Genomic DNA, 12,390 nt, shown 5'->3' with positions numbered 1-12,390 from the left:
TTAAGGAGAGTATTCTAGTAGCCAAATAATGAAAATTTAAGCTTCCCAAAAGGGAAAAAGAAGTATACAATTGATTGGAACAAGTTTGGAATCAGTGAAAAGTGATACATCCACAATGTTTTTGAGGATCATAAATCTATGATGAACATCAAAAAGGAAAATAAAGTATACTAGAAAAAATGCCAGCCAATGAGTCTGGGTGCCCAGTTTCTCTCCAATCAACCAATCAATCAATCAGTGTGTGATAAAGGGGTAAGTCACTGAATTGCTAAACAAGGAGGTAGTTCTGTGGGTTGTTTAAAAATACAGTTTCTTTCCCTCATTGGGCAATTCCAAAGGTTATTTTAGTCTGCTTGAGATAAAAGCAACCTTTTACCTGCTAAGTTGATGCTTCAACACTGAATCATAGGTCAGAGTGTGAAATGCAGGATTAAAGAGGCCTGAGACATGGGCATGCCACATGTTTCTGGGGAATACCTCCTGTATGATGGGATGTTCACTCCGTACTTGTATATCCTCAGAAAATCTTGGGAACCTGAAAAACCACAATTCTGTTTAAAAAACTGTGTTATCCCTTATTTTTTGTTTTGGTCTATTTTGGCAAATATCTCTGAACATTTCCCATCTTTGACATATTAAAAAAACTGAACATGTCCTAAATGTGTCTTTTACTCAATCCATAAACATCCTAGTGGGACACCCATGCATAATTAATTCAGGAAACTTTCTCTTACCTCCTACCTCTGTACTCCACAAAACCCTATTTTATTATTTTATAGAAGTTTTTTTTTTTTTCAGTGTACTGTAGATTTCTGTTTACATGTCTGCAACCCATCTGAACTTCGAATTTCTACAGCATGGTATACAAGTTTAAAAAAAAATGTTTTTTCTTCCAGTCCTTACAATAACTTGCCTCTCACAATAAATGTGGAACATATGAATGAATGAGTGAATAAATGAGTCACCTACTCTTCCCTTAAGTGTATTCTAGGTTCCATCCTTCTGAGTCCAAGTACTTCTCATATGAGTCCTTTGTTTCCTTCATCCCTGTCTGTGCTTCTGCTTTGTTACTTGTAGTGGGTTGAATTGTGTCCTCCAAAAGATATATCCAAGTTTTAAGACTCCATACTTGTCAATGTGACTTTATTTGGGTAAATAAGATAAAGATCCCTTACTAAAGATAAAGATGAGGTCATCTTGAATTAGGATGTGTCAAAAAATGCACTGGAAATTAAACAAAGAAGACTTTATTCAAGTCTTGCAATATAGAAGAGAGATTGAATTAGACTCCCTTGAAACAAAAGACAGGAGGATTTTTAGTGCTGAAGTGAGGTAGTGGAAAAGTACTGGAGGATGTTAGAGGAGCGGGGACGGGGAGGTGGGGGGGCAATGTGATGGGGTCATCTGTGCTTGCTAATTGTCAATTTCTAGGTTAAGCTCCTACCCTACCACAGATACTGGAGGACAGGGGCACTATCTTTCTTGATTGATTGTATTTTAAAGGGATGGTCAGGGGCCCAGGGTCAGGAAGAAGCCTTGTCTAAGGTTTAGTCAAGCTGAGGGGAAAGTTAAGGCTGTCTTGGTCATGTGGGCCTTACATCCGGTGACAATGTCCTTGTGTTCTTATGAATGAGAGATGGAAAATAGAAGACACTCAGAAACACAGAGAAGGTCACATGAAGATGGAGAAAAATGGGAGTGTTGTGTCTATAAACCAAGGAATGCTAAGGATTTCTCACAGCCATTGGAGGCTAAGAGTGGCATGCAATATGTTTTCCCCAGAGCCTCCAGAGGAACCCAACTTAACAACACGATTAAGATCTTTTGGACTCAAGGACTGGGAGAGAATGGATTTCTGTTTTTTTAAGCCGATCAATTGGTGGTAATTTGTTATGGCGGACCTAGGATTGTCATACAAGAAATTTATGGAAAGGTTTCTCTCCAATTCCCATTTAACTCCAAAAAGTCAAAATTGTACATCTCATTCATGACGTACCTTAAATGTTTTGTTCCTGCAACCTTTTTTTCTTTTCTTTTTTTCCTCTTTTTGGTACCAGCCAAAAGCCATGGCTTCCTCCTCTGAATTCTTTTGATAATGCTGATGATAAGGGTAAAAAAGCTGGAACTTGTTTAGTATATGCTCCATCAAACATACTTTATGTCTTATCCTTCTTAATCCTCATAAAGATATAACAAGGTAGGTACCATTATTTTTTTATATTAAAAATGAAGACACTGAGGAACATAAGGATTAAATAGTACTAAGTAGCAGAATGAAAATTTGCTTTGAGATCTGACTGCAGAGCCCTGTGCTTAACCATTTTACTGTATTTTTCAGTTTATATAATTGAATGTTTATCTTTCTTATGTCTCATGTTGTCTCCTATTATAGTTATCTACTCATTTTTCTTTTTTAGTATAAACTATTCAGCTGAGATAACTAAAAATCACAGATGCCCAAGCATATCCATTTAATCTTCCCATTTTAAAGGTTTTCTAATATTATTTATATTGTGATGCATTTCTTTCAACTTTTATGATTCAAGAAGTAATTGAGGAAACTTGCTTGAATACTTTTAACCTTTAAATAATTTTTTTAGTGTTTAATTTTGAGAGAGAGAGAGAGACAGAGTGTGAGCAGGGGAGGGGCAGAGAGAGAGGGAGACACAGAATCTGAAGCAGGCTCCAGGCTCTGAGCTTTCAGCACAGAGCCCGATGCGGGGCTTGAACTCATGAACCACGAGATCATGACCTGAGTTGAAGTCAGATACTTAACTGACTGAGCCACCCAGGCACCCCAACCTTTAAATAATTTAAAAGTTCTGTCTTATTTATCTTTTCACAGCATTTAGCACAATTCTTTGAATATCAGAAATGCCCAAATTTTACTGAACAAATACAGTTAACCCAAGGATCTGCCCCTATATGTCCCCAAATTCCTCAGCATTCTAGATCATATTTTCCTTTAATATTTTAATAGAATGGCTCAAGCCCCTATTGGACATGTGGTGGGAAGCCCATTGCTCTTCTGCCCCATAATACTTCTGAGTCTTGCAAGTTGGGGGAGGAGTCCATATATGTTCTCTGCTCACCTACCACTTGAGTTGTTTTCCTTTGAACTCCTGCTATCAGTTTCATTCTGTGACTTGTCTCCTCGGATTGCAATCCTCTTGCTGTCCTGGGTACTGTTCCACTGACGTAAGAGTGCTATCTGGGAGACGCTTACTGATGGCTTGGACTGTAAAGGGGATTAAAGCATATCCCAGCTTTAATTTATTCATTCAAGAATTCACCAAACATACTAGCATTCATTGAGTGTCTGGTGGCACTGTGCTGGGCACCGGGGAGACCAATAAAAAACAAATGAAGTCCTCACATTCATGTTGCCCATACTCTACTCAGGAAAACAAAACTCAGTCAGGCACACAAATGAATGTAAAATTACCATGGAGGTAAGTATGATGAAGGAAAGGCCCCTGATGGACTGAGGGCTATGGTAGTGGGCTTGCACAGAGAGTGGAAGGGTAAGTGTACATTAGCCAGCCCTGTGGCAGAGAGCAGCAGGGGAGAAAGGCACTGGAGAAAGGGTGACAGCACATGGAAACCATAGTAAGGGGGGGCAGGATACACTGCAGCAACTACAAAAAAGTCCATGTGCTAGAAACGTACAGATGCAGGCCAAGAAGAGAAATGAGTCTGGAAAAAACATGCAAAGCCACTTTGCCAAGTGCACAGTCTACTGCAGGCTTTCTTGACAATAAATGTGATCTAAATCCTAAAGTTAAGTGGGAGTTATTAAACAGTTTGAAGTAGGGAATTGACATGATTCCCTTTGTATTTTGAAAAAAGTGCTGGCTACTGTATACAGATGAGACTAAAAAGGGTGAGGCGTGGTGGATGCAGGGATTCGAAAAAGGAAGTGTTGGTCCAGGTGAAAGATGATGGTTCAGACCAAGGAAATGATGGTGGAAATGTAGATAAATGGAAAGATTTCAGAAGCATTTAGTGCCGGCATAAAGCAAGAGGACCTAGTGATATGAGGGAAACATAGGATGTCAAATGTACAAAGCTCACTAAAATTTGCTGGATAGACAGAAAATTGCAAAAATTACACTAGACATTGCTGTCTCAAAAAGTAATCAGACTTTTCTAAATATGGAAAATTTTCATGGGCTATGTCTCTCCTTAGCTTCTTGCCTAAGAGCTTTTCCTTAAACCCACTTTCTCTCCTCTAAAACCATATTCTTTACAACCATTTTGTTGCTTTACGTATTTCTGGATTCACAACCATTTCTTCATAATAATTTTAACATAATGCAACTATTATGTGGACAATTTAACACTAAGTCTCCACTAGTTTAGAGCCTAGGTTTGCACTGCCAACACTTCTATTGAACTGTTTGTAAACTGTTTGCCATAGTTTCACCCTTAGTACTACAAAGACCTTGGAGAAGTACTGAAATTACAGCATTTTTTTTTTCTTTTTTTAGTATATCTTAGATCAAATTCTTAGGCTTAGACTTTCACCAGACCTTCCAGGGTCATGGGGTTATGTATGGCTATGGGAACTTTAATCTCCCCATTGGACAAAATTTATTTCATGCTTCCTTAAACCTTTCATTTCCTATCATCTCCTGTGCTACTGACTATACCTCCTAGGAGAAGATAACTTTTTTAAAAAATGTATTTTGGGGGGGGGGGGAGAGAGAGATTGAGAGAGAGAGAGAGAGAGAATGCAAGCATGAGCTGGGAAGGGGCAGAGAGAGAGGGGGAAAGAGAGAATCCCAAGCAGGCTCCACACTGTGTGGGGTTTGAACTCATGAACTATGAAATTGTGACCTTAGCCAAAGCCAAAAGTATGAATGAGTACCCAAGCATCCCAAAGATTACCTTTTTATTATTTTCTAGTTCTGATACTATATATCATTCCCTACCTTCTAAAATGTCAGTTTAGGTAACCCAACATTATTTATAGAAACTAAAAGCTATAGATAGTAGTCTACAAAGAATAAGTACTTGATGTTAACAATGTAGAGTCAAAATGCTGTGTAATGAATTATGACTTGAAAATCCATATATTCCTGGAAGGAGAACTATCTATACCTAATATTGTTCTTGTGCTCTTTTGAAGGGAACATCCTTCTTTATCAGAACTTCCCATGTTTTCTTATCCGGATTTCTTCACCAGAGCTGATGAAGAATTGGCAAGAATCATTGACCATCATGTAAGATTGACTTCCTCAAACTAGTAGCAAAACCTCTGTTCTTTGAATGCACTTTGAATTAGAAAGTGCAGTTCTGAGACTAAAACATTAACACATCAAACTTAGAAATGAAGCCATGATTAGGCATTGCCAAACTTAATTATATCTTACTGTGCTGTATATATACTTCAGTGCCTTTATTGGGTTACAGAAAATTTGGCTTTCTGTCATTTGTAAAATACTAGCCTTATCATGCTTCCTGAATTTAGTACTGATTTCTTGTGACAAGGATCTGGTATTGAACACTGAACACTGATTTCTTTTATAATGTGGTTTTAGTAATGGAACAAAAATCTTTTGACTCAATTTTTGGTGATCATTCTTTACCCCTGAAATATTAGACTTTAATCACTTTGTTCTTGGTATGAGTTAAACAGTGGCAATTCAAGGCCATTCACTTAAGACACCTTAATCCACTCAGCTATATTTAGTTCATGATTTATGAAATAGTTTTGTAACTTTTTAAGAGTAGAGTTGGAGTAGAAGAGAAAATACTTATTTTCTCTTTTTCTTTGAATACAGTATGGACTCGATAGCATATAGAATATGTTTAATTAATTGTATCATCCTTTTATTCACTAATGAAGTTTCTGCGAAACCAATATATTATATATACGGAACATTATACAAATTTTGTAATGGCTTATAAATTGCAGCATCTGTATTTCACTATTCACTTCAACTAAATGATCTAGGATAGATGATAAGGGATAGCAAATAGCCAATGTGTATATACACGTATATGTAGTGTAGATTTAATAACAGAACAAAAACTTTTGACTGAATTTTCAGTGACAGTTTTTTAGCCTTGAAAGATTGATAAGACTTGAATCATTTTGTAATTAAACACATCTGCCTAGGGCTAGTTCAAGAGACAGAGGACATCTTTTTGAATGGTAGAGAGGAGGCAGGTAGTAGCACCTAAAAACCTTCATCTTTTTCTCTTTCCAAGGATGTAAGCATTATCTAAGAAATTGCTGCCACGGATCTGTTTATAGTGTATTTGCGGAAGTGTAAAGGAATTCTTTCTCAAAATAAGTTTGACAGTTAATAGAACCCAAATTGTTTGATAGGTGGCTAGCCTAATCCAATAGTCTGCAGTATTGATTGGAGAAGGTTATGGAAGTTTCTCCTGGTAGCACATTTCAAAAAATATTCATGTATATATCATTTCCTTTCAGATAGCTATAGCAGTAGTGCTCTATACTTATATTTGCTTTTATATTAGTTAATGTGATCTTCACAACAAGCCTGTAAAACATTTATAAAAAAGAAGAATGGTAGTTTACAATGCAGTTATTTGCCTAAGGTTTTGAAGATAGTAAATGACTAACGTTTTTTGAGTCTACACACAAAACCAGATTTCCAGACTTCAAATCCACTTTTCTTCTCTGGTTTTCATAGTTGCTTAATTTCTTGGCTTATAATTCCTAACCTTAACAGGGTGGAAAGGTGGAATCTGTGGTATTGACAAGAAACAAAAACCTACAAGTTTAGTTGTCCCATTAAGTCAGTTGAATACTATTAAGTGGCCATATTAAGCAAATAATAAGGCAGATACCTCTAATTATTCAGCATATATTAAGGTGCCATGTACACTGCTGGTATTCTATACTATGGTGATTAAAATCCTGACTGAGTGGGTTAAATAAAGCAGTAAATAGTGCTTCCATTTCCCATCCACTTCAACCATATCTGCATCCTCCTTCTTGCTGCCACAATCGATGATAACAGTATCAGATAAAGTAAAGACAAGACAATGGTTTATCCAAATTGAATTTGTCATGGTCAAGAGAGACAGAATGGGGAAGAAAAGTTTACTTTTTTCCTGGGAATACCAGGAAGAAAGACCATAATGTTGTGGTGAATTCCAGCCATGCCAAGTTCTAACAAGAGAGTGAGCTAAGAGAGAGGTAGAGCTGCCTCCTGGACATTAGCAATATGATACCCCATTACCACTTTTATACATGCTGTTTGGGAAACCAAAGGGTTATATTTTGCTGAGAGTTCTTAAGAATTAATCCTCTGTTGATTTTTCACAATGTAAAGATCAAGGTCAGGAAGTACATTGAAATCTCTCATATAAGGTAGATTAGTTGCCTTTGTTTATGGATACTGTCATTATTACATCAACTACCACTTTTATGCTACAACATAAATTTGGTAGTTTTGTCAAACAATATTATTATTTAGTTTGTTATATGACAAAAATGATATGTCACAGACGGGTATCATAGTTATCAAAGTAACATGTGTATTTCCTATGTCTTAAAATTTAACTTGGGGTAAGAAAAATGAGTATTTTATTATGCTTTTTCATTTAATATTTACTCTGAATGTATTGACATTAAAAAAATGTATTGTCTTTGGAAAGCTGAGTTTTTTTTTAACTCTGTGGTTTAGTCCTGCTTATTAATATCTATATATCTCAAATAATAGTTATAATTCACAGCACTAGTATAGAGTAATTTATAAGTTAATTGATAGGTGCTTAAGCATAGTCTGATTGTTTGTGAGTATGGACAGACTGAGGGTGACAAAATGAGCAAGGGTAGGAAGTGTCTAGGAACTTCCAACATTTCATGCTAAGGGTCTTTGTGCCCTGAACTTTTTACCCGGAGAGATAACCACCTCTTTCACTATTTGCTTCATTAAAGATAGTAGAAGGGGAAAAGGGTCCTCATGATGATGTCTGGTTGATTTGAGGTCCTTACTTCTAACTACTGATTCCTAGAATTTTGCCTCCAGATGATGCTGTTATTATTGTCATGATTAACATGCTCAATTGAAGTGAATCCTTTAGAAATCTTTGTATTTGCTGCAGAATCAGCATTTGTCTGCCCATCAATTTTATTTTCTACTTCATATGTAATAGTATTATAATTTTTATCTTTCACATTAATTTGGCTTTTCTTCTTGTTTTGCTTTGGCTTGATTTTTTATTTTCTGATTCCATGCTATCATGTAAATATCCATATTGATGAAAAACTGAAATTCCTTTGTAATATAAAAATGTAAACCTTATTTTCTCTTTTTTCTCTCTTTTTTGGGGGGGAGGGGAGGGGAGCAGAATTGTATACTTACTAATAGATGGCTTATATATTTTTCCAGTTATGATAGGGTTTAAGTTCCTCAAGAATATCTGTGAGAAAAACTGAGAAGATAATTGGATAATAGAATCTGCATCTTAACAAGCTAAAGTGATCTATTTTTTCATGGAAATTCATATGTAAATGACACTTTCTCTCTGTGACAGTGGCAGGAAGAGCTAAAGATCCGACAGAAAGAAGATGCAATATGTGAGGCCCAAGAACGTAAAGACAAAGAGTTAGAGGAAAAAAATCACTTCAGGGAAATTATGAAGAGAAGAGAAGAGAAACTACACAAGCAAACCAAACCCTACGAGCTTCCTCCTAGGACTGAAGTAATTTCATTAGAAATAAAATGACCCCCCCCCCCCCCCCCCCAAATTGAAGTCCATAATGCCAGAAACTCATTGCATGAAAGAGACCAAGATAGCTAGATATTAGGAAAAATTTCTTCTAATTAATTGGAAGCCATTTCTTAGGAGTTGTTATCCTGGTGCAGACTCTTTAATAGTTCTATCTTAGTCCTAAATTAGCAGCTCTTAATCACAGTTGAGTGAAGTGATTTTACTAGTTAAACTTTTTCAAGAACATGGCTAGAGCTTTTCCTAATTGACTTTTTTCTTGTGATCATATAGCATATTTAATCAATGATTCTCAGAGTATTGATTTTTCATCGGACAGTTAGATGGAAATGAATTACAAATTATTAGTCACATTTAAGGATTATTTCTTGAAAACAGAATGAGCACCAACTGATACCCCTATATTACTTATTATACAAATAAAAGAAGTAAGGCACTTGCTTGGATTTGTATTTCATAGTCAATCAACACCACATCAAACTATATGTCAGAAACTTGAAATTGAAATACTATAGTAGATATACAAATATCTGGAGGGGCCAGATATCTCAGAATGATTTGGTCTTTAGCACATACCAAAGGAGACCCCTGATTGACAGTGGTTTTACTTTGCAAGATGAATTTATGAGGATGGATGTGGATGGTCCTGGAAGGCACAGTAACACTTACCAGAGGGATTCATCCAGTTAGAAGTTATTTTTTAAAAGGCACTTCACTTCCTCTGAAGCTCTCAATCTATGGGTAAGAGTATTGGGTTGGGATTCCTGTGATGGCTTACATTCCTTTTCTGAAAAATATAGATAATAATCACACCTCAATTTCACACAGCTGACTTGCTGATACTCAAGAGACAGTTAGCTTATCAGGGATATTAAACTCAAATGCCTACCAGCTCCAGAAGGTAACAGAAATCAGTGAAAGGGGCTATGGAATACCTACGCTATATAAAGAAAGTTCCTAGCACTCGGCTACACTCTGCAATGTATGGTCAGTAATACAGGATCATACAGTCTTTCCAGAAGAAGTTCTCAAATAGGATTATTTTTTAAAATAAAAGTTGCTAGGGGTACCTGGGTGGCTCAGTCAGTTGAGCATCTGACTTTGGCTCAGGTCATGATCTCACGGTTCATGGGTTGGAGCCTCGCCTCGGGCTCTGTGTTGACAGCTCAGAGCCTAGAACTTGCTTCAGAATCTTTGTCTCCTTCTCTGTCTGCCCCTCCCCGCTTACTCTGTCTCTCTCTCTCAAAAATAAACATTAAAAAAAAAAAACTTAAAAAAAATAATAAAGTTGCTTAATTTTAAGATGGTGGCAACTAATTTTTTTTTTTAAATCATATAATTTGGGGTTAAATTTGACATATGGGCCACAAGTTTGTGACCCATATTATGTGAACTTGCAGTGTCAATCTTTGTTTAAGATAACAATAACACGTACTAGAAAAATGGAAGGTGGGAAGGGTGTTTTTATTATGATTCCCTATAGGGCTGTTTCAAATCTATGTTGCTCTTCCCAAACCCTTTGTGTCATCCTTGTCTCCTCTTACATAGAGTAAGTCAGTTCTCAGATATACCTCCCAATGCACCTTTCCAAATACCTTCATTAATATGTGCTTTCTCCACATGTGAAAAGAAATCTCTCCTACAGTCTCCTTTCCCTGAATTTCACCCCTTTCAAAATCTTCCTCTATCAGCTATTCACTATCCCCCTTGAAGAGCTCCTTATCACTCACTCCTATCCACGGAGGTCTCCATTTTCTACCATCCTTCCTACCAAACTACTCTTTCCATCAGTCTCTCAGTGATAGCAGCCTTTCTAGACTGCCCTTTTAAGTCATAACTTTTCTGATGATTTGTAAGAGAGGGAACCACTGGGCTATGAGCTGTGGGGAGGGACTCTGGACATCTCACTGCTACTTTCAAGAATTTCAGCAAATCCTGCTGTTTCAGAACCACTTTCGTAGAAGCCTCCTGCTTCCAATTTCTGTACGGGCACTGACTGGTCTGCCTTAGGGCTTCCTCACTGTAGACTTAGGGTCATTTACTTATTTTTCTGCCCTGCTTAGTCTGTTCCCAATTGTTCACCTGTTTTCTAACTTCCACATTTTTCTTAGTATTACCAATGTGTTATCTTCTTTTCTCCTTATGGATTTATGCCTTTAAAAAAAGTAATTCTGGGGTGCCTGGGTGGCTCAGTCAGTTGAGCATACGACTTTGGCTCAGGTCATGATCTCGCAGTTTGTGAGTTCAAGCCCCACATCGGGCTCTGTGCTGACAGCTCAGAGCCTGGAGCCTGCTTCAGATTCTGTGTCTCCCTCTCTCTCTGCCCCTCCCTCACTCATGCTAAGTACTACTCTGTCGCTCAAAAATGAATAAACATTAAAAATATTTTAAATAAAAGTAATTCTTTTTCTATCACAGTACTGGAGATTTGTAAGGGAGCAAAGAATATACACACACACACATATAAATATATAGAGAAAGAGATGATTAATCAGAATGCTTATACCTTTATTCTTAAATTATTCTCTAAAATTCTTTTTTCTTATACTTTAAAATTCATAGAATCTAGGAACACATCTCTCTCTTGGTTTTCCTTGTATATCCTTAAATTTTAGCAAAGGCTGAGGTTCATAGATCTGGGTTCACATTCTAGCTATGCCTCCTACTAGCTATGAAACACTGGATATGTCACTGAACCCAGTGGAGCTTCAGTTTACTCATCTATAAAATGGGTACAGGGGGAGGAGCCAAGATGGCAGAATAGCATGGAAGCTTTTTGTGTGTCTCGCATCCATGAAATACAGCCAGACCAACACTAAACCATCCTGCACATCTACAAAACTGATTGGAGGATTAACGCAACAATCTGCACAAATTGAACCACAGAATTCAGCAGGTACGTGGCGCAGAGAGCTGAAGTTGGGGAGCGAGAAGCCGCAATAGGTAGGGAACCGCTTATGTGGGTGGAGAGAGGACAGAGACTGGGGAGGAAGGGGGATACGGAACAAGCACCCCTCCCCAAAAGCAGCTGGAGAGAAAGTAGAAAATTGTAAACAGCCACAGGGACTAAACTAAAAAGGGAGAAAGGGGAGGGTTAAATTCCATTAAGACTGTAAACAAGGGGAACACAAAGGCTGCAACTCTGCAGCTCGATACCTGGTGGTGCTCTGGTGGGAAGGGTGAATCCCCAGGAGCAGAGTGGGGTCCGGGAGGTTCTTGGGCCACACGGGGAGAAGCAGTTCCATTGCTGGAAGGACATTTGGTAGAGACTGTTGGAGCCACCTGGTCCCAGCAGACCCCAGGAGGCGGCCACATTTGCTGGTGCTGGAACAAGATAGTTAAAGGTGAAGCCTGGTGCCAGATGTGTGTTGTGATTTTCCATAATCCCTGAGGTGCTGCTGCTACACTGTCTCACGAGCATTTTCTGGGACAGGGTGGCACTCTAATTTATCTTTATAACTAACCCTTAATTGTTCCAGTAAGTACTTAACCTAACACAAACTTAACTGGATCTCTTTGTAATTTACTCTTCATATTAATTTTGCCTCAAAGTGTACAAAATGTTCTCTGAGTTCCAGGGTGTGTTGGGCACCAGGTGGATTGTCTCAGCAACTCCTGTTGTGTTCAGCTGATGGTTTCTGAGCCCTAGTTACTTATTTTCCCAGTCTTCTCAAG

At 37.7% G+C, this 12,390-nt stretch overlaps 1 protein-coding gene and 1 long non-coding RNA gene across 7 annotated transcripts in view; one reads left to right on the top strand and one right to left on the bottom strand.

The window, feature by feature from the left end:
- The window catches only part of TMEM232 (transmembrane protein 232), a 211,669-nt gene extending 202,907 nt beyond the window's left edge, over positions 1 to 8,762 (top strand). For all 6 annotated transcript variants that reach the window (XM_049647699.1, XM_049647700.1, XM_049647703.1 and 3 more), the window contains 2 exons: positions 5,132 to 5,225; positions 8,521 to 8,762. In XM_049647699.1, the coding sequence (XP_049503656.1) occupies positions 5,132 to 5,225; positions 8,521 to 8,712 (286 nt within the window). In that variant the 3' untranslated portion in view covers positions 8,713 to 8,762. The remainder of the gene's footprint in view (positions 1 to 5,131; positions 5,226 to 8,520) is intronic.
- Positions 2,609 to 12,120, bottom strand: LOC125934362 (uncharacterized). The gene is made up of 3 exons (XR_007461355.1): positions 11,872 to 12,120; positions 9,385 to 9,502; positions 2,609 to 3,238 (listed from the first exon to the last, which is right to left on the bottom strand). It is a non-coding gene; the product is annotated as an uncharacterized LOC125934362 (long non-coding RNA).
- Positions 12,121 to 12,390: the final 270 nt, after the last annotated feature.

The sequence above is a fragment of the Panthera uncia genome (genome assembly GCF_023721935.1).
Source record: "Panthera uncia isolate 11264 chromosome A1 unlocalized genomic scaffold, Puncia_PCG_1.0 HiC_scaffold_17, whole genome shotgun sequence".
In the NCBI taxonomy this organism is placed as follows: Eukaryota; Metazoa; Chordata; class Mammalia; order Carnivora; family Felidae; genus Panthera; species Panthera uncia.
The sequence above is the reverse complement of the archived record's forward strand: the minus strand, read 5'-3'. Positions and strand labels throughout refer to the sequence as shown.